The following is a 27,165-nucleotide window of genomic DNA, read 5'->3' on the forward strand; positions in this document are numbered from 1 at the left end:
TGGTGGTGAGGCCTGAGTGACCTCTCCATGCACTCTTATGAAATTTTGAAATAATCTTAGGTCTTAACTCGGTAGGGCTAACATAGAATTTACCATTTATCCTTAGCACTCCATTGTTGAGAGAGATTTGACTATCCTATGAAGATTGAAGTGAAGCTCTAGCTATTAATTCCGCAGCTTTAGGATCCCCTTCATAACTGGCCCCAATTTCAAGCATCCACTTAGGTGTGACACTGGAAAGTGCACACACTGATAATTCTTCCTTTTGGTGGGATAATGTGTCGGCCACAACATTGGAAGACTCTTGCTTATATTGAATTTCAAATTCAAAACTCATCAGTCTACTTAACCACTTTTGTTGTATGATGGTACACAACCTATGTTCCACAAAAAAATTTAAACTCTGATGATTTGTCTTTACAATGAACTTGCGACTCAACAAATAAGGCCTCCACTTGTTAACAGCTTGCACAATTGCCATAAGTTCTCTCTTATAGGTGGAGAGTCCCAAATGCCAGTTACCTAGTGATTGACTCATATAAGCCAATGGTCTGTCGTCCTGCATCAATACTGCCCCCAAACCAGTCCCACTTGCTTCAGTCTCAATAACAAAAGGCTTAGTAGAATCTGGGAGGCCTAGAACAAGAGTTGAACTCATAGCTTGCTTCAAAATTTCAAATGACTGCTGAGCGCTGTCATCCCAAAAAAACTTGTCTTTCTTTAACAACTAATTCAAAGGCCTGCTAAGATCCCCGTAAGCTTTCACAAACTTCATGTAATACACTGTAAGGCCCAAGAACCCTCTCAAACCTTTAATGCTTTTGGGAGTTGGCCAATCTAACATGGCCTGAACTTTAGTTTTATCAGCTGAGACTCCATCTACGGATATGATATGCCCCAAATACTCAATTTGGCTCTGACCAAAGCTGTACTTGGACTCCTTAGCAAAACGTTTATTATCACTCAAGACTTGTAAAACCGTTTGCAAATGCATAAGATGATCCTTCCAACATTGACTATAAACCAAGATATCATCAAAGAAATCTAAAACAAATAGGAAAGGTTGAAATATTAAGTTCATTAGTGCTTGGAAGGTTGTTGGGGCATTCGTCAAGCCGAATGGCATCACCTTGAACTCATAGTGGCCCATATGAGTTCTAAAGCAGTTTTAAATATGTCTTGTGGTTGAACCTGAATTTGACGGTACCCCGATCTTAGATCCAATTTAGAATAAAAAAGAGCCCCATGTAGCTCATCCAGGAGTTCATCAACTAAAGGTATAGGAAACTTATCCTTTATAGTCAATTGGTTCAACTCCCTATAGTCAACACAAAAGCGCCATGATCCATCTTTCTTTTTGACTAATAAAACTGGGGAGGCAAAGGGACTGTTGCTCAATGCCTCCCATCTTTTTCACCCCTTTATTAGCTTTAGGTTTACCTGCGAAGGAAGTCATCAGCTGAAACAGATCTTCTGATCGAGATTCCATTCGCTTCGGATCCTCTTGTTGCAACTTGAGCTCTTCAATCGCCATCTTCAAAGCTCTATAACGGGTCTCGGTTACTATCTTGGTAGCAGGAAAGTCATCTTTGATACCAATTGTTAAGCTATCACAGCTTAAAAATAGAAATCAAGAGAAAGTTTGTAGGGTTTGAGAAAGGAAAGGAAGACAAGGGAAAGTTAGAGAGAGATCTTCATTACCAAAATCCAAACCTTAGCCGTACCACCCAATCTTGCCTACATAATGACCTTGTCATGTGACTTCCAAACACTATGCCAAAAGATTAGCAACCCAAACTAAATTAAGCTAAACAAAAACCACATATTAGCAACAAGATTAAGCTGCATAGAACACCAGAAAAACTTTCAACTCATGACAAAATCCCATTCATAAAATTTAGAATAACTTACAAAAAGAAATGCCCACTTCTAAGGGATTACTCATTTAAACAAAACTCAAATGCTAAACATACAAAAAAACAATGCAATGAAAAACAGGAACATGGTTGTTGTCCCCTTTGTTACAAAATAAATAAATAAATAAATAAAAAAGAAATAAATAAATAAAAATAAAGAAAACATTTCACCTTGAATATAAGGAAGGATGCAAGTTGGGATGAGAAAGGCTCCATTGATCTGTCCCTCCCTTTCTATTTTCTTGTTGTCTAGTTTACTCCTGAGTATATTCCACCACATCCAGGAATAATTCAAAGGAAGCAATCAAGGAGCGAAAAACCATTTCTTTAGGGAACATTCAGAATGACAAATATATTAGTTATGTTTGCGAGTAAATTATGTATTTTTCAATATATTGAACAAAACCGAATGAAATATTTAAAAATCATAAAAATATAATTATTTCATAATTTAATATTTTAAAAGTAATTTATAATCATAATTAGTTTTCTAAATTTTATTTAAAATTACTTCAATTTTTATTTTTTTATTTTTTGAAAAAGTGCATAAACCACAAGCATGCATTACTAAATAAAAAAAAACATTCCACTAATGGTGGAAGCGGACAAGGTACAACAAAAGAAACAACAACATAAAAAAACAACAACCAACAAGATGGAAACAAGGATCAAACACAAAGACTGAAAATAGGGCAACATCCCCTAACCAAGCCAGGGACATGTATGCGAGAAACATAACAAAGCCCACTCTCTAATATACTAATCTCTCATCGCCTATTCCTGTATACTTAAGAGGAACTTTAGACTGCGCTTGGCATTGGTAACTGTTCCTTCCAACCTAGCTTTCTTAGCTTTTGGACCTACAACAATCAATGACAAAAGCATATAAATGCCCTTGGCAATAATCAAAGAAAGTGCAGAGAATTTGTCATGAAAAATACGTTCATTATATTCCAACCATATATTCTATGTTATGGACCTAATGATAACATTCCAAATATCTCTCGGAGGAGAAAAGCTGGGTGTGCCATCAGCCCGCAACTCTTGCAGGATTGCGTTGGTGCAGGTACACAAAAGACTTGGGTGAGAAAGTGTCAAATACATTTAACCATCGAGCATAAGAGAAGAAGGTGATTAGCTGACTCAATTGCCACATGACAATAAACATAGGTAGAAGCTGGAAGTCTATTACACCTTTTATCAACTAGAATGTCCATCGTGAAGATACGATTATTTGACACCAGTCAGTTAAAAAGGTAAGCCTTTTTTAGACATATGCTTTTCAGAATTAAATTGGTTGTCTCACACAGAATCCCCCCATGACTTATGAATCTATAGAAAGATTTAACAATGAATTTTCCATTGACTGTGAAATTCCACCTTTTAGCATAATGAGCAAACCGGGGAGCAGTTCCATAGCCAAGTCTTTTGATCGCCAAACGATGCTCAACTGGGAACCATGTGAAGCTAGCTAAGCGTGTCAGTTCCATAATTGTGCTAGAGGGATGGAGTGTAGTTCCAAAGTGATTCGGCCAGAGGTACATTAGCGCACAGTTGTCCACCCATTTATCATACCAAAAAAATGTGGCAGTCCCATCAATGATGGTAGGGGATATACAGAACCTAAAAGCATACAGGGACTTTACAAGGCCGTTCCAAAAGAAGAATCTCCTACACAGGGCCGCTGAAAAAGGTCCATAGTTGGTGACTCCTGATAATAGTTATACTGGTTTATCTTGGCCCTGCACCAAGAAGTTCCGAAAGAGATTTTCCATCACCATTTTCCCAAGAGAATGGTTTTAAAGTTTTGCCAAGTTCAAAATACCCCAACCCCTTGTACTTGAGGTAAACAAATGCGATTCCAATTGACTAACAGGGATTTAGGTTTATCTATATTTGACTCAGTCCAAAAGAAATCCCTTATGATTTGATCAATGGATTTGACCATTCAATTTGGAAGTCTAAAAATGGACATCTAGTATGTAGGAATGGATGACAAGATAGAGTTGTCAAGGTTAACCTACCCCAAAAGATAGCGATTTAGCTTTCTAGGTAGTTAGTTTGGACTTAATCTGTCACGCCCCGACCGGCGGGCCCACGGGACGTGACAATCGCCGCAGCAATCCCGAGGAGGGATACTCCGCCACTCAACCCTCAGGATGCCGCAAGGCTGATCAATACACCTGGAATTCAACAATATATCTATATTGCAGATACAGAGTAGAAAGGAATAATGTTACACAACGATAGTATCAACAACAACAACAACAAAAGTAGGACACAGAAAATACAGAGGTTCACAAAATACATAGGGAAATAACCCTAACAACAGTAGGAAATGGTAATACACAGAAGTTTAAGAGTATTTAAATACTAAACCATGCAACAAGTTTTCTACACACTAGTGGATCCATAGGTCTTATAACATGTTCCATGACAACAACAACATACATGAACTGAAGGAAATATAACAGATGATAGAACAGTAGTAAATGCCCAGTACGCTGCCACACAGTCACACCTACTACCTGCAACAGACTGGGAGGAAGAAAGAGGGATGAGTAACTCAAGTTACTCAGTGAGGGGAGGTTAGCACAACTTTAGCAGAAAAATACACCAACAGTAAAAATAATAACAAATCATCAAAATACATGCTTTACCAAAATAATACTAGTTTAGAAACTTTAACATGCATAATAGAAGCCTTTAAAAGGAGTAAAACAACATAATAATACCAAGAAAACCCTTTTTACCCCAACTAGGGTTTACAACACAAAAATCATAAAACATGGTTTTGAAACAAACATAATGCCCAACACTCACCCAACATAACATGGTCTAGAAAACTCTCTAATCCTTCGCCATGGCCATGGCTAGGTTCAGAGCCGCCAAGATACTCATGCCCTTGACGTTGACCCATCAGTTCATCGGTTGGTGACTCCGGCTACCCGATGAATATCCAGTCAGGGCTCTACACTCCCACCTGAACTGACCCTCGTAGTAATCAGCCGGTCAACACGCCACCTCAACAGGCTGGCCGTGGAGACCGCCTACTGCAGTAGGATATCACCAGAACAAATCACCACAATAAATATAACTCCACTCGGAGTACAATATCCATCCATAATCATAAATCAATAATACCTCGGCCATTTGCACGAGAACAAGATAAACACATAAGCAAAGCCCAAACTTTTAATACAAAATAATTTGCAAGTCCCAACACAAGAAGCAACAAGGAAATCCTATCTTTTCAACAATTCCAAATTTGTTTCAAGCCTAGGATTTCACCAAATCAAAGATTTCCATAACAAATCTCAAGTTTCATACAAAATAAAGATTTCACAAACTCATGGATACATATATCAATCACAATTTCCACGATAACAAAACAAAAGCCAAAAGAGACATCCAAGATTTTCTCAATAAGAGCTATCATTCACCAAAATACCAAACAAGTATAAATCAATAAAACTTACTTGAAATATGATATGCACATATATATATATATATATATAGCTATTGTCATTCTTCTAATAAAGCTATGCTAAATAATTCCACTCACCGGATTGGCAATTTGTCTTCCTCGCAAGCTACTCCTCGGCTAAGTCTTTTGCCTCGAGCCAAGACTTCTTCTCCCTTACCAAAAGCATAACAAAAACACAACAAAAATTTAACAAAAAAACAAAACAAACAAGAAAAAAACCTTAAGTTTTTCTAACAAACAACCCTAATTCGATCCTAGGATTAGCTCAAAAACTAGGTTTAAAGGTTACCAATGAATTCCTAGGGGTTTTAGCTTCAATCTAATCCAAAGAAATCAAAGAAACAACTTAATATTGAAGGTGCTACAGTAACCTCGGAATCGCTACAATAAAACCTATAAACATGCATTCTCACACAAGATCAATCAAGTCAAAGGCTTCAATTTAAACCTATAAACATGCAAATCCATGGAGAAATTCTAGGTTTTAAAAAAAAAAACTAAAACAAGAAAAATACAAGAATAAATACGGTATAAAACCATAAATCGAAGCTTACCAAGTTCAAGGGTGAGGGAGGAAGAGAAAGGATGCTTGGTTCGCCGGAAAACCTCGCCGGGAAAAAAAAATAAGAAATGGGAAGGGTTCGGCCAAAGCAAGGAAAGAAGATGAAGAAGAAGAAGAAGAAGAAAAAGAAAGAGAAAGGTTTTAAGAGAACTCGGGCTGCTACAGTAACGAGCTGCTACAGTAACAGACCTCTACCAAACCAGGCTTCTACAGGAACAGGTCGCTACAGAACCGGCCTGCTACAGAATCAGGCTGCTACAGTATTGGGCTGAAAATCTATAGAAATGGGCTATATCAATCTACAGTAAACCCTGGTTATAACATAATCTTTACAATTAATGATTCCCAAAGCTATTATCTAGGTCTTCTACCATAAAGAGGTACCCCCAGATGTATAACTGGGAGGGACCCTTTAGCACAGTTAAGAATTTGTGCTAAGGAGTCCACAGGCATTTGTCCCATAGAGGTCGAGAAAATATGGTCTTTTGAAAATTGATAGTCAATCTTGATAACCCTTTAAAAAGATACAGGATGAGCTTGATGATTTGTAGGTCCTCAATCCCTCCTACAGTCAAGACTAACAAATCACCTGTATATTGTAAGTGACACATTCTCTCTAAAGGACCTAAATGCACCCCTAGCAACACTCCAAAGTCTAGATCATGATTAAACATGAGGTTTAGAACATCTGAGACCAAGGGAAACAAGAGTAGAGAGAAAGGATCTCCTTGCCTTAGTTCCTTGAGGTACCTAACATATTCCTTCTGAGCTCCATTAACCAAAAATTCAATTTTTATATTTAATCTAAAATTATTGTGAAGATAGAAAAAATAGTTTGTAAATCTCATTAGTAAAAGGGTACAAGGATATATGTAGAGAAATATTAGAGTTTTGTGGTATGGGCCCAATATAGCCCATTAACTAAATATAAAATATAACATAACTCTAACACTCCCCCTAAAGCTAGAGTATATATATCGAGCATGCCCAGCTTGTTACATAAATTACTAAAGACTTTAACATTTAAGCCCTTGGTGAAGATATCTGCCAATTGCTTAGACGACTGGGTATATGGCGTAGAGATGACTCCTTTCAGTACCATATCACGAACATAATGACAATCAACCTCCACATGCTTGGTACGCTCATTGAATGTTGGATTATTTGTAATGAAGATGGTGACCTGGTTATCACACAACATATGCATAGATATTATAATGGGGAATCCCAACTCAGATAGAAGAGACTGCACCCAAACCATCTCATAAGCTATTTGTGCCATTGATCTGTATTCTACTTCTGCACTCAATCTCAAAACCACATTTTGCTTCTTGCTTCACCAAGTAACCAAGTTTCCACCAACATACGTATAGAAGCCCGACGTAGAATTTTTGTCTCCTTTATCGCCAGCACAACCCGAGTCAGAATAGGCTGCAACGTCTAGGTGACCATGATTCTTATAGAGAAGACCTTTGTTGGGAGCTCCTTTAACATATGCAAGAACCCTCAGAGCACTTGCCAGTGAACTTCTCATGGCTCATGCATAAACTGACTTAGGATTCTAACTGCGTAGCATATATCAGGACGAGTAACTGTCAAATAAATGAGCTTACCAATCAGACGTCTGTATTGACCCGGATCTTTGAGAAATGAGGAAGATGTCTCCCAGAAGGGTGGTGACTGGTCAATAGGTGTACTATCTAGTTTATAACCAAATGAACTAGTCTCCTCAAGTAAGTCCAACACATACTTTCACTGTGAGAGCGACATCTTTCCTTTGGCATATGCAAACTCAATACCAAGGAAGTATCTAGGTCGTCCTATGTCTCGTGTAACAAAATGCTTCATTAAATGCTCCTTAGTTATTTGAATGCCTTGACGATTGCTACCGTCAATAAGATGTCATCGACATATACCGCAAGTACAACACATCTAGATGAAATGTTCTTATAGAACACAGTGATGATCCATATTGCACTTGCAAAAACTATCTGCAATTGCAATTACACTAAACTTTTCAAACCATGCACGGAGACTTTGTTTCAGACCATAGATCGCTTTCTTGAGCTGCCAGACTAGATTCTTTCCTTAAACAACATACCTCGGAGGTTACTCCATAAACACTGTCTCAACTAAGTCTCCATAGAGAAAGGCATACTTTACATTGAGTTGACAGAGTGCCTATGATCGATTCATAGCTACTGACAGTAGAATACTAATGAAGTTCAAATGAGTAATCCGTGAAAAAGTTTCAGCATAATTGACACCATAATCCTGAGTAAAACCATGAGCCACCAACCGGGCTTTGTAGTGATCAACTGTATCATCCGCTTTGTGCTTGACAGAGAAGACCCATTATCAAATGATGATGCTAGCATCAGCAGGGCGAGGCACGAGCTCCTATATACCATGAGATCTCAATGCTTCTATTTCCTCATCCATTGTCGCCTGCCATTGTGGAAGTAAATGCGTATCCTGGTAGTTCTCGGGCATTGACTCAGCAGACAAGGAAAGAGCAAAGGTGCGGAAGGACGGGTGAAGATTATTCTAAGAAACAAAAAGTGAGATGGGATGTTTAATACAAGAACGAATATCTTTGCTAAAGACAATGGGAAGATAAAGAGACAGATCTACATGGCCTTGGGAAAGGATTGGAGGGGGCAAAGTTGGCAGTGGTACACTTTGGCGGCGATGATAAACCTATCAAAAATGGCCATCATTTGTATCCATTGAAGGAGGCGTCATACTAGGCATAGGCACAAGGCAGAGGGGCCGAAACAAGGATGGGGAGAACAATATCAAATGACGTAGTCAACATATCGGAAGAAACTGAGTTAGAAAAAAATGATTGAGACTCAAAAAATGTGACATCCATAGACACATAATACTTCCAACTAGTCGGGAGAAACAAACAGTATCCACGTTGGGTGCGGCAATGTCTAACAAAGACACATTTAAGCGCACATGGGTGCAACTTGTCCAAACTAGGAGTTAAATCCTATACAAAATCAACACAACCGAAAACACAAAGGGAATAACCGAAACAACTTGGTATCAGGTAGAAGACAACGTAGAGGAACCTCTCTTCCTAGGGGTGAAGAAGGCATACGATTAATAAGATAGATTACAATTAAGATAGCATCAGACCACAAATATATAGGAACGTTACGCTCTACAAAGAGAGCACACAACATCCAAGATGTGACGATGCTTTCTTTTAGCAACCTTATTCTACTGAGAGGTGTGTGGATAGGTGGTTTAAAGAATAATTCCAAAGGACACACGCAAAGAATTTACGGCAGAAGATACAAATTCTAAAGCATTATTGGTGTGAAGACATTCGAAAACAGTGGAAAACTGATTTTTTATTTCCAAAATGAATGTTTTAAGGATATCAACAATAGACCGATGGTCTTTTAACAAATATACCCATGACACTCGGGAAAAATTATCAACAAACACAATATAGTAACGATCACTAGAAATAGACGCGACCTTAGAAGGTCCCCAAACATCACAACGAACTAAATCAAATAATGAATGACTAGACACTAGAGTAGAATATTTAAAGGTAGCACGATGATGTTTACCCAACTAACATGACTCACATTGAAACGACTCGACCTGAATCCAAGGCAAAGTCTACTAAAGAAGACTAAGAGAAAGATGACCCAATTTACAGTGCCATATGATTGATGACTCGGAGTTGATAATAGAAGCTGCCAAACCATAAGGAATATCATCACGCACCAACGTATACATGCCGTCACCACGATTACGCCCTAAACGAATCCTCTTCCCCTTCTGCAAATCGTGAAAAATGCAGTGAAAAGGAAACATGTCACACTACAGTTCAAATGTTTGGTGATCGTAGAAATGGATAGCAAGTTAACACGAAATTCAGGTACAAAAAGAACATCATTTAGTCTGAGCTAACAGGAAGCCTGCACAATTCCCTGTGTGGCTTATTTGAGAATCACCACGGCCAGTCCTCGACCACCATAAGAGGAGCCTTTATCATCACACCCACGAGAATCTAGGAAGGCGAACTGATTAGAGGACACAACGGGCGATAGAGATGTGGATGTAGAAGACAGGCAAAACACGCAAGCATAAATAGTAATAAGATCAGGCATTCTCTCAGAACTCAGAATAGAACCCTTCACCTGGTTTTGCACCTCAAGAGAGAACCTGGAAAGATATGTGATGACTGCAACTTCATTCCGGTAATGATGAAGGATTGCCAAATCAAGAACTAATGGTTGGTAAATATCTGGCTAATTTAACAGGCTACGAATGTGAGTGAAGAACTGAGGGGTGACACGATCGCCTTGATGGGCTGTAAACAGTTGCTCATACAACTCAAAAACATGGGAGATATTATTTTCATTTCCCTATGTCAATCTGCACATCTCCCAAATTGCCTTTACAGTAGTCAACATCACCACACTTCGAACAATATCCACCTTCATACTATTGTTCAACCATGAGCGAAATGCAGCATCCTCAACAAGCCAATCAGCATACTTGGCATCCTTAGAGTTTGGCGGATCTGTCGTGAGGTATAACGATTTCTTATGAGCCATAAGGAATTGCTCAAAACTCTCTGCCCAAAAAACATAGTTCCTCCCATCTAACTTTGGGGAAGTACAATGGAGATTCTTAACTAAAGAATCATGAGACGAAGACATGACGATGAAGAGACAAATCCTTTAGCATCGAGACAAAGGCATCACTGGTGAGGGCTGAGGAATATCACCAAGTGCCCATAGACTAACAAGAACAGCGAGAGATGAGCTGCGGCTGGCGGTAGGTGACTACGACGGATAGAAGGCTAGGGTTGGGAATGGCGGTTGCGGCGGCTAGGGTTTAACCCAATGCTCTGGTACCATGTGAAGATAGGAAAAATAGTTATATATCTCATTAGTAAAAGAGTACAAGGATATATATAGAGAAATATTAAGGTTTTATGGTATTGGCCTAATTTGGCCCATTAACTAAATATAAAATATAACATAACTCTAACAATTATATTAATTATATTTTGATATAATGTTAGCCAAAGCCTTCATATTTAAAAAAAAAAAAATCAAATCATCAAATCCCTTTTTTTCTTTAAATATAATAAAGGAGCTTTTTATTATAACAAATCTATACTATTTTAAATTTTCAACTCAATAAAAAATTGAACTGAACAAGACCATTTTCCATGTTGACTTTTTAACAAATCCAATTTAATTTGGGTTAGAAAATATTCAACCTGATTAGTTCCATTTGGGTTACAATTGTTAAAAAAAAAAAACTAAATCTAACTATGGGTAGTATGATTTAGATTTAAAACATAGCATTCTCATATCTAACATTAATAATAAATAATATAAATAAATACTTCTATTTTATAAAATTTTCAAATAATTATGTTATATTACATATTAAATTAGGTGATCTTCAATAAGGAATCACAGTGGGGAGTCCCTTTATTATTCCTGACTAATCCGAAATGGGTTGATGGGCCCGGCTAATTGCTAATTAAAACATGAAAATTCATATTTTCTTTGGATCAAGGTGGTTCGGGTTGGGTCAATCATATTTCAAACAGGGCACTTGCTAGTTGAACAAATGCATAAATGGAAAATAATGGCAGGATGCTCATAGAATAAAAACAACATAAGCCAATATTGACATATAAGCTCAAATGTCAAATAAATGTCAAATAAATGACAAATGATAAGTTCATTATTATTTACAAAGTCTTTTTGCTAAAATTTTCTATTGATTCTTGTGATGTGGTGTGAGATTTCCATCAAATGCTTAGCACTCTCATTTATTTTATTCAACCAAGTGCCCAATCCACAATTGTCTATGTCTTTGTCTTCCAACTTTTCTTTCTTTATACATTTTGATCTCCCATGTTTGATCATGTTTATAAACTAATTATGTAATTGTCATTAGACATTACAATGAAACTTTTTTTTTTTTAAAAAAATTCTTTTTATATGAAAACACTGTATAAGCTAGATTCATTAAAAATATAGAACAAATTACAAGAAAGACAACACCACCGCAAGAGGATAAAAAGACCATATGGCCTAGTTCTTTCTCCTCATAAGTAAATGTAAGGTTCGGCTTAACCAAGGATTTAGACTCAGAGAGCTTCTAGTGTTTGAAAGAATGTGCTGTATTGAACCATGAAATAAGATAGAAGTTAACCAAAGATATAGTCTCAAAATAAACACATTGTTTACTATTAAAATGTAATAAAAAACAGTTGGGAGAATAAGATGATAAATCACAAGCCTAACCATAGTATAACTTACTACAATCAAATAATCAAACAATACTCATCAAGGCAGAGAAAACAACCACACAAACATAAGTAGTAAACAGAAATCAAAAGACATGAGGATATACCTAAGTTCAAATTTAATGTGATTGCCTTTGTCCTACAAATCAATGGTGATTTTTCCCACAATGTTGATCGCAAGGATTACAAGAGATAAATACATAAGAGGACTATCCAAGATTTCATCAAGCTCTTATGAAAACTTAGATCTCACCCTCAGCCCTCTCCTCACTTATAGCTCTGAGAATAAAAAGATCAAAGAAGAAATCTAGAAAACATTAGTTTTCTTCTCTCTTCTATCTTACTCTCCAGATGAATGATCCTTCTAAAATCATAGAAAATTGCCTTTTACAAACCAAAGGTTTTATTGGCACCTCGACACAAGGTTTACTGACCTCAACCTAGGCTAGCACCTAGATACTAAAGTCCTAGGGTTTGGGAGCTAGGTTCTCTATCTATACCTAGACATAAGCTCTCAACCTGCATTCCCAAGTTTACTTCTTCCAAATCTTTAACCTCCTTTCATGCCAAAATCTTTCTTAACTTGATTCACTCATTGTAAAAAAAAAAAAAAGTGGATGAACCACCAATTTATTGAAAAAAGAAGGATATAGAAGACAATCCAGAACCAAACAAAATAATTGAAAAGATGACCAAAGCAAATCATAGGACCGAACATATGTGGAATTGCAATCACCAAAGGTGATGCACATCACAACAACAACCAAATAAGAATAAAGAAACATTAAATAAAGACAAAGCTGAGTAGGCGAAGTCCACTTTCTAATATCAAAGGCCTACTTGAGCTGACAGGGCCAGTAGATTACTCCAGAGGTAGCTATGGGGTCAAAGTGCGGGCATGGTCATTCGATCTCATGCTTAGGAGGTCAAGGAAGTGCCTAAGGTTCTGGATCGAGACATCGGGGAAGCATTGGTTCAAGTTTTTATATTCTCTTGGATCTTCAAGTGCTGGCTTTTAAGCAGATCTAGGTGGAAAAAGGAGAAAACCTGCTTCTTCATTCCAGTGAATAGAAGTTTTTTTTAGCTCTATCACTTCTTCGAATCTAATTGGGCGTTGGATCATCTAGGGGAGGTCGGGCGGACTATGGTTCAGAAGGGGATTCGTTATTACTTGCTCCGTCTGCCTCTTTATCGTCTCCGGTTGAGGCTTCATGTGGAACAACTATGTATGCTGTGTGAAGCTCTTTGATATCCTTGATGGAGAAGTTGTCAGCTTTAAAGATAGTGTCATTATTTGCAAAATCCTCTACAAGGTAGTCCTAATGATCATCATCTTCCCAGTCAACTAATTCCTTATCCAAAGGGTCTTCTAGGGGCAGTGTTGGTACTTGGGAGATAAATTTATCAGTGTTGACACACGGAATGAAAGTCCATCTCCCATGGAGAACTACCCATTTATAACGTTTGGGGATCACTATTGGTGGTGGTAGTGATCTTGGATGACACGGTAAAAATCTTGTTCTCATAGTTGCATTTGAGGCATCCTCAGAGATAATAGTGGAAATGATGAGGGTATTGGAACCCCAAGAAAAACCCCGACTAGGAATGCATTTGGGAAAAAAAAAGCTCTGAAAATAGAATGAAATAGGAATAGGAATAGGAATAGGAATATGCAAGCTAATAGTTGATTTATCATCTTTAGTAGAATGTGTATCTCGAGGCAAGATCTCAACACTGAAAACAGAATGAGAGTAATTAGGTAAGCTTTATCTCGAGGAATCAAGTAGCCTTTCTTTAATTGATCAACTAGGTCTCAAGAGACCTAATCCCGAGACAATTCAAAGGAGATAATGGGGGTTTAGCTAAGACTATGTGAACATCATTATATTTTGAAGACCAATCTTGAGGCAAGGAACTAGACATTTGCATGGCGATGTCATCTCAAGAATTTGGATCTCGATACCAATCCATGGCCATTATACACGGGGAGTTCATGAACTCCCAATTCACGCATAGGTTGTTTCCCTCCTCAGCACTCACGCCATCTATCAAGGGAAAAGGGTCACGAGAGCATCAGACTTTTGTCGATCACCAGAGCTTAAGCTCTTAACTATGAAGAGCACCGGAGTAAACATCACTGGCCTAGGAAGGGTCAAAGAAGAAACAATACACTCCACCGAAGGGTCATGACCGGAGCATTGCTTAAGGAGCTTGCCATATTCTTGAAAGAAGGTGTAATCTATGAGTCGGAGCCTTACCCTTGGCCTCTCTCATAATCTGGTAAGTATAGCATGGGAGTTGGCGGCTATGAGAAATTAACGAGTAAGCATTGGTACCAGAGGAGGCAGCATTGATCTTTGAGGAAGGTGCACTCGAGGCCTAAATAATCTTCTAGCGTAGTACATTAATTCTTAAATCCTCTTGCAACACGATGAAGCTTCTCACCACAACATCAATGACGATGTGCGTTGGGAAATCGATTGGTTTTTTGAATCTTGCTAACACCCTTAGGTGTTTCAAAGAAGATTTTTCTTGTTTCCTTGCATAGATGAGTTCGAAGAGAGGTCAAAGGACCGCAACGATAGAGTCCTAGTTCCACAAGTGCAGTGGCATGTTGCTCATCAGTATTCAATGATAATTACCGGCTACCAAAGCATGAGATCTGAACTCTAGTGTCCACGGTGAGAGTCCAACCGTGCATTTCCCTAAATGAAAATCAAAGTAGATCGGACTCTTTTGCACAGCTATGGAGATGGCTTTTGCCAAAGTCATATGGAGAAGAAATAATCATTATATGGCATGATGTTTCCACAAATCACGGGATTCAGAATCTCTGGCAAGGAAGCCAACAAAGTCTTGCCGCTAGCGTTACACAATAGCACCTTAATAATAACCATTGTCCTAAGCTCCTACTAAGATATGAAAATCTCTTCTATGCTTGACAATGAAACCTTACAAGAGGGAGGCTCTGAGAAGGTTGGATGAGGCTTTGAAGAGGAAGGCAGAATTGGAGTAAGGGCTTAGCAACAGATGAAATCTTCTTGGATCTTACCTTCTTTTTGCCAGCTCCTGGGCATTGCATGGGGGTTTTTTAAGGGGACATTTGGTTGCAATATGACCAGCGCCTACACGTTAGTTGATGCTAATATTCCTCAGCCCTATGGCCCGATCTCAAACACCGATTACAAAATCTCAAAATTCTGGAGAATGACGACGATTCAAGGCTTGGGCAACCTCCGTCTTGGCAAGAATATTCAACTAAGATCTTCGATTATTGTAGACCATGTGCCATTCTCAGAGGAAGGCGAGAGCTGATCTTCTAAAATCGGATCAACTTTACAACCTCTAGAAATTTGATCTCCCTCATTAGATGTGCACATACCCAAATATGTTTTATCGAGTCTAGATTGCGCCATGTATTCATAAGTTTGATCATGCAACAAGTGTATATTTTTCCCCTAAATCACACTACTATAAAAGTGTCTCGATTATTGATTTAGGTTGTCAAGCAAATTGTGTCATGGAAGTTCAATATTAGTTATCATCATAACCATAGCCTAGTGATTAAAACATGTGACTCCTATGTTAAAACTCAAGGATTTGACTAAAAGTGGGTATACATTGGCAAAACTATATTCAAAATCAAGAGGTGTTGATTTCAATATTAAAAAAATTATAAATATTAAAAATATATATATTAATTCAGACTTGAAAGTATGATAATTAATATTTCAAAAAATATACAATATATACCACTAACAATTACCATTATGAGGTGCGAGTTGAATCATTCGGTCAAATACAATTTAGTTTTAACTAACTTTATAGCAATACTTGCAAGATCATGACATTTAACAAAATAAAATTTTCTTTTAATATCATAAATGCAGTGTGAAGTTGTTTTTTTAGGACTTGAAGATTTTATACTGAAAAATTATCACAATAAATTTCAACAAGTAAATCAGCCTATTATGATAAAATCTAAAGGATAAATTTCTTGGGTTAAGACATGATTTGCAAGATCATGTAATGTATATATATATATATATTATAAGGTGGGCTCAAAAAGGGTGCTTGAGCACCCCTTAACCCCTTATATATGTTTAGAGTGGTTTGCCTATATTGTAAAAAAAAAATATAAAAGTAAATAAATATTGCCATATTTGCATATCTAAAGTTTACCCACTTATCGATTCAATGATTCAAGTAGTTAACCTATTCAAATGACATAAACCATATAACTTTTTGGCTTTTTAATAAAGGCATTTTTTAAAATATAAATTCTGACTTTCAATAATTTTTTTTTTTGTTAAAAACATATTATGAAAATTTAATCTTGAATATTGTTAGAATACTTATCTTCTAGTAAACAACGTGTACAATGGGGATGTTTGGATTGGCTTTTTTTAAGCCCAGAAGTGTTTTTTTATAAGTTAAACACTTATGGGAATATATATTTTGATTGGTTTTTTTGTAAAAACGTAAACCCGATTAAAAAAGTTAAAAAATAGCTTTTATGATAAGCTAGTCATAAGGTGTTATTGGAAAAAAACACTTCTGAGAAACTATTTTGGGTTGTTAAATTATTAAGTCACCCTTATCAAATATAGGAATGACTATGTTTTTAGGGTTTTTTGGATTATTATTATTATTATTATTATTATTATTATTATTATTATTGATTTATTGATTTAATTAATATATATTAAGTAAATATTTAGATTATTTTTTTTTGGATATTTCTAACCCCGATGAGCGGGTTAGAATTTTAGGTGTTTTTTAATAAGGGAATTCTAACCTCGGGTTTTTTTAAGTGTTTCTACAAATTTAAAAAAAAAACACTTTTTTTTAAAAAAAAGTAATTAAAATGAGTTATCATATCGGCTTTTTTTTTAAAAAAAAATAATGCAATTTTTTTATTTAATTACGAAAATAAGTATATTTTAAATTATTTTTGAATTTAGGTAAAACGGGAAATGTGATCCTGATTTTAATTAAATTTCGACAAAAGGGAGTTATTTTTTCCATTTTTTAATTTGATTTGTCAAAAACCGGCATTCTTGATCCAGTTTTCATTGTTTAAATATTTTTTTAAATTTTTTGTTTTTAAAGAAAAACGGAAATAAATGTCCCGTTTTCATTGCCAATGGCACTGAAGCCGGGACTCTTAGTCCCGTTTTTAAATTTTTATTTTTTCTATATTATTTTTTTTTAAAATTTTTATACAATTTTTTCTTTTAACTCTTTAAATGTTTTTAATTATATTTTTGTTTTGAATTACTGGTTTTTGCACTTTAACCCACATTTCTGTTGTAATTATTTCAATAATTTATTTGTGACTTTTTTAAGACAATTTTTAAGAAAAACATTTAAATATAAAATATTAATTTAAATTGAATTATTATTGTTAATTATTAAAACGGGAATTATTTTAAATTATTTTATTAATATTTTGAATATTATTATGAGAGTGACAATTATGAAAGTAGGAATTATTTAAATTTATTTATTTTTTATTATTAGTAAATTATTATCATTATAGTTTGGAATAATTTGGAATAATTCCTTCTTTAATAATAATGAAATCATCGACAAAATAATTGAAAATAATTTTCACTATAATGATAATACTTTACTAATAATGAAAAAAAATATTTCAATAATTCTTACTTTCATAATTGTCACTCTCGTGATAATAACATTCAAAATATTAATAAAATAATTTAAAATAATTCCCATTTTAATAATTTTCAATAAAAATTCTAATTTTAAATAATATTTAATATTTAAATAATAATTTTTCTAAAAAATTGTCTTAAAAAGATCACAAATAAATTATTGAAATAATTATAAAAGAAATGTGGGTTAAAGTGCAAAAACCAGTAATTCAAAAAAAAAATAATTAAAAATATTTAAAGGGTTAAAAAGAAAAATTATATAATTTTTTTTTAAAAAAATAATAAAAAAAATAAGAATTTAAAAACGGGACTAAGAGCTTAGTCCCGGTTTCATGCCAATGGCATTGAAAACCGGGATGATTCGGATGAAGCATCCCGGGATGAAGTTTCCCGTTTTCAGTGCCAATGGCACTGAAACGGGACAGTTATTTCCGTATTTTTTTAAAATAAAAATTTTTAAAATATTTAAACAATGAAAACAAGATCAAGAATGCCGGTTTTTAACAAATTAAATTAAAAACGGGAAAAAATAATACCGTTTTTCTTAAATTTAATTAAAACGTAAATAATTTAAAATATACTTATTTTCGTAATTAAATAAAAAAATTACATTATTTTTTAAAAAAACCCCTTATCTTACATGCAAAAAATTAATAAAACACAAACAAGTTGGATTTAAAATGTAAAATTACACACCTCAAATCTTCAAAGATTTGATGCAATTAAATCTAACTTAGAAGAAACTAGAAATACAATTATAAATTATTAGATGCGTTCACAATTGCATAGAAACAATCAGCCTATCAGGCTATCAGGGCTTTTTCAACAAAGGCAATAGGTGCCTCCTTTCTTTGGTCAAAGTCTTGAAACTTTCTTTCAAATTTGGAGAAAAACCACACAAAAGATGAAGATCAAGAAACACGACTTACTTTTTTTTTCCTTAATTAAATGAATTCAGATTACTTCACCAACTCAATCTTGACATTTTGATGAAAATTTAAACGTACAAGGTAAAAATACTGGAAATATTTGAAAAGCCCTTTATTGATATGTAAGTAAAACTTTGTCTAACATATACAAGGACGGCATGATTAAGTTATTCAATAAACAAGCTTAATGACAAAGCAACTACAACTTCTGACTAAACTAGGGTTTTAAATTGATTACACCTACATTCAAAACAAAATAAAAAAAAACTCTCAAAGGCCGGCCTTATTTATCTAGGATTCAAAACCGTTCTTATAATTGCAAGAGTTAACCTTCTTTATAGTTGAATGAATGAGTCAAAGTCCAACTTCCTAAGAGAGAACATGGTTTGCTTGTATACAAATTATGCATTAATATCTGTAAAATGATAAGTTTCTTAAATAAAGACAATAGGTACCTTCTTTCTTTGGTCAAAGTCTTAAAACTTTGTATCAAATTTGGAGAAGAATTGAAGATGTGGTTGATTTCTCAGACCACACAAAAAATTAAGACCAAGAAGAACAACTTATGAGACATGAGTCTTCATCATTTTTTCTTAATTAAATGAATTAATCTTACTCCATCAACTCCATGTCGACATTTTGATCGAACTTTAAACATAAAAGAAAAAAATATTGGAAGTATTTGAAAAACCCTTTATTGTTATATAAGTAAAACTTTGACTAATATATCCAAGGGCTTCATGATTAAATTACTCAATGAACAAAGTTATTGACAAAGCCGCTGAAACTTCTTTACTTAATTAGCATTTTGAATTGGTACACCTACATTCAAAACAAAAACAAAAACTTTCAAAGGCCTTTTTTATTTATCTGAGATTCACAACTACTTTTATAATTGTAAGAGCTGGCCTTCTGTATAGTTGAAGGAATGAGTCAAAGTCCAACATCCAAAGAGAACATGGTTCGTTTGTATACGAATTGTGCATTAATATATGTAAAATGATAAGCTTCTCATGTTTCCTCCCTATATTCACTGACACACAATGGAAATAGGAGAAGAAAGCTATGATGTTATTGTTGTTGGTTCTGGTTATGGAGGCTCAGTAGTTGCATGCAGGTTATCAATGGCAGGCGCAAAGGTCTGTCTCATTGAGAAAGGGAAGCAATGGAGCGCTCAGGACTTTCCCACAAACAGTTTAAGTATATTGGCTGCAACAAAGATGGAGTTTAGTAAATGGGGATTTGGCTTTGGCTCAGACAAAGCACTCTTTCAGGTGACAACATTCAGACATCTTCTTGTTAGTTTTGTTGGAAAGTTAGCCAATAATAATAATAAAATGAAGCATGCGTGTATTTAGACACTCAGTTTGTTCCATAATTTTCATTGTTCTTTTGATATTCATGATGCTCATTACTTCTACAACTTTATCTGACTTGAAAGATAAATATGCCCCAAAGTCATAGAATATAACTAAGCTAGTGTTCTCAAGGGGTACTCCTAGATGCGTCTAGACGCTAAGACACACCGTTTTCCATGATAAATGTCTTAAAGCTTGTCTAGGTGAGGCAGTGCACTTTGTTGCACTTTAGATGCCTCTTGGCGTCTTGAAAACCGCTAAAAATGCGCACTTGATTAAGGTTTTTTTTTTTTTTTTTAAATTTTTGTTTTGGGGAACATTATAAAAAGCATATATTTAATATTGTTTTCGAGAATAGTAAACTCTTATGAGCAAAGGTATAAACCAACTACCCATATGTAATTAAGTATTTAAGATTTTAATAAAAATTTCAATCATTGGAAATGTGTTAGTATTTCAAAACTCAACTATTTTGGACATTTAATCTTAAGAATTTTTTTTATATTTACCTTAGAGTTTAATGTATAATATATAGTATAATATATATTATATTATATATAATTTTATTTATTTATATACGTCTTACTTCACTCCTGCGATTGCTTCTTTTGCGCCTTACACCTTGGAGGATACAAAGGTCCTAGCACTTAAAGTGTAACAACATGAACTGAGCTAAATAGGATGATGTGATTCGATGTTGTCAGTTATCTCCAAAATAATTGAGCTTTTCATTCTTCATGTCCAATCCAAATATAACACAGGTTTAAACTACAAAGAAGTGACAAGCTAGACTCTATTATATTTATATGCCTATGTAAGTCATGAGCTGTAAAGAAGATAAATAAAAACTGAATTAAACTCTGCGTGTATGAGTATCCATTAATCAATTGAGATATCATAGCTGGGAGGATATACAGGTATATGAACAAGGTGATACATTGTGTTGCGTGGCTTGTGGACTTGGAGGAGGTTCTCTTGTAAATGCAGCAGTTCTGACAGCAACACCGGTTCGAGCAAGGAGAAATCCAAGATGGCCAGAAGAATGGAACAATGATTGGGAGAGCTGTCAAGCAACTGCTTCAGCTATGTTAGGATCAAACAGCATTCCTTCAGAGTTTTCTAGTGCTAAAGTCATGAAGCAAGTAGCTGAAGAAGAAATTGAAAATTTCAGAGCAGATAAAATAGAACTTGGTATAAATTTTGGTCAGGAGTTAAAACATCAAACAAAGGGAGGTCAAGAGATAGGAAGTTGTGTGGCATGTGGAAATTGTTTATCTGGGTGCCCATACAATGCAAAAAACTCCAATGACAAGACTTACATAACTTCAGCTATTCAGGCACTAACTTCTACCTTAATTTTTATTCATTTTAAATATATTGCCCTTATAACAGCTTTTTTGTTTCATTCCTCTTTAGGCTGGATGTGTAGTTAAAACAGAATGTGAAATCATTTATATTATAAAAACAGATGCTCAAGGAGATGGTGAAGAAAATAGGTGTAACAGCATAAAAGAGAATAGAAGATGGAAAGTACACTTTGATAATCTTGAACATGTATCGGCAGATTTTGTGATTCTCTCAGGTATGACACTATCAAAGATCTTCACATTCAATGTACAATAGCCGAAAAACAATATAAACTGAAATATTTCATATAGCTGGAGTTTTAGGCACAACAAAAATTTTGTTTGATTCTGAGAGGAGGGGATTGAGTCTTTCACCGATGCTTGGCTATGGCTTTAGCTGTAATGGAAACAATGTAGCCTATGTTGCTGGAAGCCAAGCACCATTGAATGCTTATGGTTTAAACAAAAGGCAATTCACAACAATTCCATTGCAAGATCGTCCAGGGCCAACAATCACTTCATCATATACTTCTTCACTAGGCTTCACAATACAGGTTATCACTTACAAACATAATATTAACAATTCCAGAATTTTTACTAATAGTGCATTAGGTGTTATGATTTGTAGGCTGCAGTCCTGCCAACATCATACCCTTATATGCTGTTCAAAGGGATAGCAACCTATGGGTGGCCAAATGGTTGTTGGTTTCTGCATGGGTTGATTGACAAGATGAAGCATTTGATGGGATTAAAAGCTAGCCAAGCCATGGTGCTGAATGTAATGGGATATGATTCATGCGATGGAAGAATAACTTTTGATAAAGAGACGAATAAGATCAGATTCACACAAGCACATGATCCTTTACTTCTGCGAAAAATTCAGGCACTTCAAAGCATTTCTAAGAAGCTAGGCGGGATATTGTTCATGTCAAGGTATAGGAGCACATCAGTTCATCTTTTAGGTGGATGCAATGCAGCTTTAGATCCTTCAAATGGTGTTTGCAATCCTAAAGGTCAAGTGTTTGATATGAGCGGTGATCAACCTGCAGTACATAAGGGCCTATATGTATGTGATGCCTCTCTAATTCCATGTTCAATAGGTATAAACCCAATTCTCACAATTACTACAGCATCTGAGTACATAAGCAAGCACTTAGTAAAGGAGGTCCAGAATTTTAGAAACCAATTTCGGCGGAATGAAGTTATTATGACAACAAGATTAGCAGAAGAAATTTGTGATAGCACAATGCATTCAGAGAAATCAGTTAGATTACAATCTCATAGTGGAGTTCAAATAATGAAGGACAAAGAGAATGTCACCTTCAAAGAAACATTAAAAGGTTTCATTGGCGGAATGCCTTGCACAGCTTATCTTGCAGTGAAAATGAACTCAGGGTGTAAGATAACCTTTTCACATCCACTTCTTAAAGGAAAGGTTGGTGGATATGTTCTATTCCAAGCAATAAGCAAGGAACCATTATATATTATAGATGGAGAAATAGACCTTCTTGCACTAAATGATAGAACTCCGTATACACAGTACATGCACTATAGGCTAATCTTAGCATCACAGTCAGGCTCAAGGTAGTGAATTTCACAATTCTGATAATCTTATGTTGTTATTAGTTTTATACTTTCATGGGAATACTAGCTTATAGCCTATCTTTATTTGAGAAATGCAGGTATCTAATGGAGGGAAAGAAGGTGATGAATCCTTATATTATGGCCACATATGCTTGGAAAGAGTCCAGGACCTTGCATGTGAATTTTAGAGGACTAAGTGAAAAGGATGATAACCAGTCCAAAGTATATGGAGATATTGAACAAAAAGTTGATCTAAGGGGAGAACTTCATTTGTCAGTAGTTGAGCTTCTTAAGAGCTTGATAAGCATGAGAGGGAATCGAAAAAGAAGATTTATATACCTTCTTTTGCAAAGCCTCTGGAGAACATACATATCGCAAGTCCCTCGAGAAGTTGAACCAAGACTTACAAGTTTTGACAAGGATACCAAGACATATCCACCTAGCACTCTTCATGAACTGAAAACAGGTAAGTAAAACTAAACAACAACAAAACAAGATGAATGTGAAAGTCATAACACATAACTTTCATTTTGTAAATGGAACAGGAGATGGCCATTTCATCAGTTGCCAGCAGTGGAAATCAGGGGATGTTAATACATGGAAATCTGAAGGGCAAAGGTATCCAATTCTTTTGCTCAATGGTTATTCAGGTGAGAGCTTTTGCCTACCAACTGAACCAACAGATTTAGTAAGAACATTAGTTGAACAAGGATATGAGACATGGAGCCTTCAATCAAGAGTTCATCCCAAGCATGCCTCAAACAACTTCACAATTGAAGACATTGCAAAATTTGACATTCCTGCAGGTGTCTATTAAGTTTATAGTGAAACCTCTCAGCAAAAAATTATCAATTTTTTTTTTTTTAACTTCAGGGAACTATTTTGTTGCAGTAATTACTAAAATTCAAGAGCTGCATGGTCAGAATACGAAAAATTCATGTGATAGCACATTGTGTTGGAGGCTTATCAATTCATATTGCTCTATTAGGAGGCTATGTCTCTGCAGCTCATATAGCATCTCTCTCTTGTGTCAACGCCTCCATGTTTTACAAGCTAACAAAATCAGCCCTTGTTAAGATGAAGCTTCCTCTCATTCCAGTGAGTCTCAAACATGCTCACATTAAATTTTCAAGTTAGTTTTTTTTAACATATACACAAAATCAATGTTCTCAACTTCAAACTTTAGACCAAACAACAACAGCAGATAAATTCTATAACCATAAGTTATAGTGCTCTAACACAACAATATTTTGATTAGAACTAACTCAAAATAAAATTTTCAGATGAGCATGGCTATTCTGGGTAAGAACAAAATAATATCTATGCTTGAGGAGCCTACTGAGAGCTTTGGACACTTGTTAGTGAAGTCAATCGTGAGGTTAATACCACGACATGAACGTTGCACCTTAAGTGAGTGCAATCTCTTCTCAGGTATCTTTGGAAATGGGTTTTGGCATGAGAATGTGAGCCAGAGCATTCATGAATGGCTAAACAAGCAAAACATCACAAGGCTCCCATTATCAGCATTCCCACATCTCCGGGAAATATGTTTATCAGGCTTTATTGTAGATCCTAAAGGAAGAAATGAGTATTTGATCCACCCTGAGAGGATGGCAGTACCAACACTCTATGTATCTGGTGGAAGAACACTCTTAGTAACAAAAGAGACATCATTTTTGGCTCACAAGTATATGAAGCTGCACCAACCTACGTTTAAACATAATAGAGTTGTGGTAGATGGTTTTGGGCACTCTGATCTCTTGATTGGAGAGAATGCACATAAAAAAGTATTTCCACATTTTCTTTCACACATTAGATCAGTTGAGGAAGGAACGTCGATAATAGAGGGGAAGGACACATTATTGTCATGGGATGGCACACATGATGGAGATGACAGGTTCAGAGCATGGAATTATTTTTTTTATTTGATGATGCTTTTAGTGCTTGCCATTGCTGTGTCATACATACTATAGCTGATGTAGTATGTGAAGAATGGTGCTATATGACCAAATGTCGTGCATGATAAAGAACAAGCACAAGTGTGGTTTTGTTCTTGTCTCTATGATTGTTGATGACTTTACTATGTTTTTAACTAATTAATATTCATTTAAACTCAATTGTGAGCTTCTTCTACATGAAAATAAAATGTTCATTTTTTGATCTGTACTTTCTTAGAATTTTAGCAAATTTCACCTTGAAAAAAAGAATCAAATATTAAAGATAGAAGAGGCTCAAAGATGGATTTCTCATAGTAAGAGCATCATAAATTTAACAGGCCTACATTGCTCTCTTGTGAGATCATGCCTAGGTAACAGATTCAAAAAAAATTTCTAGGGTTTTATTTACTGATATGTTAATGAAACCTTAGTGTCTATCAAGCTAATCCTCAAACCAGTTGAAAATTCAGATGAATTAGAGCATGCGTGGACTTCAATCACTGCTTTCCTCCCTCACTCTGAATCTACACACTGTAAATTCACAGATTAATAACTAAAAAAAGGGCAAATCAAGCATATGACAACAACATAGCAAGTAGAACAAGATGAACATTTTCAACTGATACCGCAATAAAATTCACAAAATTCCATTCAAAAAATTCAGAATATCTTCCAAAAACAAATGCGCACTTCTAAGAAATTACTCATTTAAAAAAAAATCCAAATGCCAGAGACCAAAATACAATCTAATGAAAGACAGAAACATGTTGAAAACATTTCACCTTGAGAAGAGGGAAGGATGCATGCGGGGATGAGAAGGGCTCATTACTCCATCCCTCTCTTTCGATCTTCTTGATCTCTTGGTTACTCGGAAGTACATTCCACCGCATCCTGGAGCAATTCAAAGGAAGCAATCAAGATGTATAATTTTACTCCAACTAATTTGGTTCGGGTTGCTATTTCTACGCTAATTTACCAAGGTTGGCAAATCCCGACCCAGACAATAACCCGGCTAAGCGCAAGGGTCAGGGGTTAATAGGTTTGACCTGATTGAACCAAGGTTGAACAGGGGTCAATAATAAAATATAAAAAAAATATTATAATAATTAATAATTAGCAAATATAAAATATAAAAAACTACTCAAATTTGATATTTAAATTGATAAATTACCTTATATACATTTTCTAATTATGTCATTTATTTTTACTTTTTTTTTTAAATATTTACAAATTTAATATATTAATATATAATTATCGAACTTCTCTCGGCATTATTTATTTATTTGTTTGTGTATTGGTTGATTTTGTTAAAATAAATAAGAAATTTAATTCACTAATTCTTATATCTCAATTGAGTTTTTATTTCTTTTAAATTCTTATATTTTTTATTTAATTAGAATACTTTATTTTTATATTTTATAATAAAGTTACACTCATTTATTGTTTTATTTTTTTAATAAATTTAAATTTTAGAAAGTATGTACATAACATATTAATAGATTTTATTTTTAAATGTTAATTTTTGTTGGTATGTTTATGATATATATATTGTAATTCTATTTATTGATTATAAATTATAAATTAATATTAATAAATATACACGATTTTGTGGTTTTTAATGAGAAAATAATAATAAATTATTAAATATTGTAAAAAAAATTTAAATATTGTGACCTGATTGACCCGGCCGGGTCAATCGGTTCCCGGTTGAACCGCCCGAGTCACCAGGTTAACACCGAGTTTTTTTCATACCCCGGTTTCAATGGGGTATACCTGGGCCGCCACATGGCCGGTTCCCGGTTTTTCCGATTGAACTGGCCGGGCCGGTCCGGGTCTGACAACCTTGTAATTGACATACTGGTTCGGTTTTGGTTGATAACATGCTCGATAAACCCAGCCAAAATATTTACAATAAAAAAATGTATAATTATTTGATAAATTTAAATAATTTAAATTAGATTTACTATTTAATATTTCAAAAGTGATTTATAACGATGCTAAAGTGAGAACTACATGGTAGCCAAATGGTATCTCATTAGAATGGTGAATGGGTAGCCCAGAGAC

At 35.0% G+C, this 27,165-nt stretch overlaps 1 protein-coding gene and 2 long non-coding RNA genes across 3 annotated transcripts; 1 reads left to right on the forward strand and 2 right to left on the reverse strand.

Moving 5' to 3' along the window:
* Positions 1-4,281: 4,281 nt before the first annotated feature.
* Positions 4,282-4,791, reverse strand: LOC120259546. The gene is made up of 2 exons (XR_005536138.1): positions 4,740-4,791; positions 4,282-4,454 (listed from the first exon to the last, which is right to left on the reverse strand). It is a non-coding gene; the product is annotated as an uncharacterized LOC120259546 (long non-coding RNA).
* Positions 4,792-19,898: 15,107 nt separating this feature from the next.
* Positions 19,899-24,570, forward strand: LOC120258737. Its single transcript, XM_039266175.1, has 9 exons — positions 19,899-20,150; positions 21,152-21,571; positions 21,651-21,816; positions 21,893-22,134; positions 22,209-23,164; positions 23,263-23,630; positions 23,710-23,970; positions 24,056-24,262; positions 24,448-24,570. Exons 1-8 carry the CDS (start codon positions 19,920-19,922, stop codon positions 24,238-24,240), a joined length of 2,829 nt encoding a protein of 942 aa, XP_039122109.1. The 5' UTR covers positions 19,899-19,919; the 3' UTR covers positions 24,241-24,262; positions 24,448-24,570.
* Positions 24,571-25,378: 808 nt separating this feature from the next.
* On the reverse strand, positions 25,379-26,015 carry LOC120257946. The gene is made up of 2 exons (XR_005535934.1): positions 25,884-26,015; positions 25,379-25,632 (listed from the first exon to the last, which is right to left on the reverse strand). It is a non-coding gene; the product is annotated as an uncharacterized LOC120257946 (long non-coding RNA).
* Positions 26,016-27,165: the final 1,150 nt, after the last annotated feature.

This window comes from Dioscorea cayenensis, chromosome 4 (assembly GCF_009730915.1).
Source record: "Dioscorea cayenensis subsp. rotundata cultivar TDr96_F1 chromosome 4, TDr96_F1_v2_PseudoChromosome.rev07_lg8_w22 25.fasta, whole genome shotgun sequence".
Lineage (NCBI taxonomy): Eukaryota > Viridiplantae > Streptophyta > Magnoliopsida > Dioscoreales > Dioscoreaceae > Dioscorea > Dioscorea cayenensis.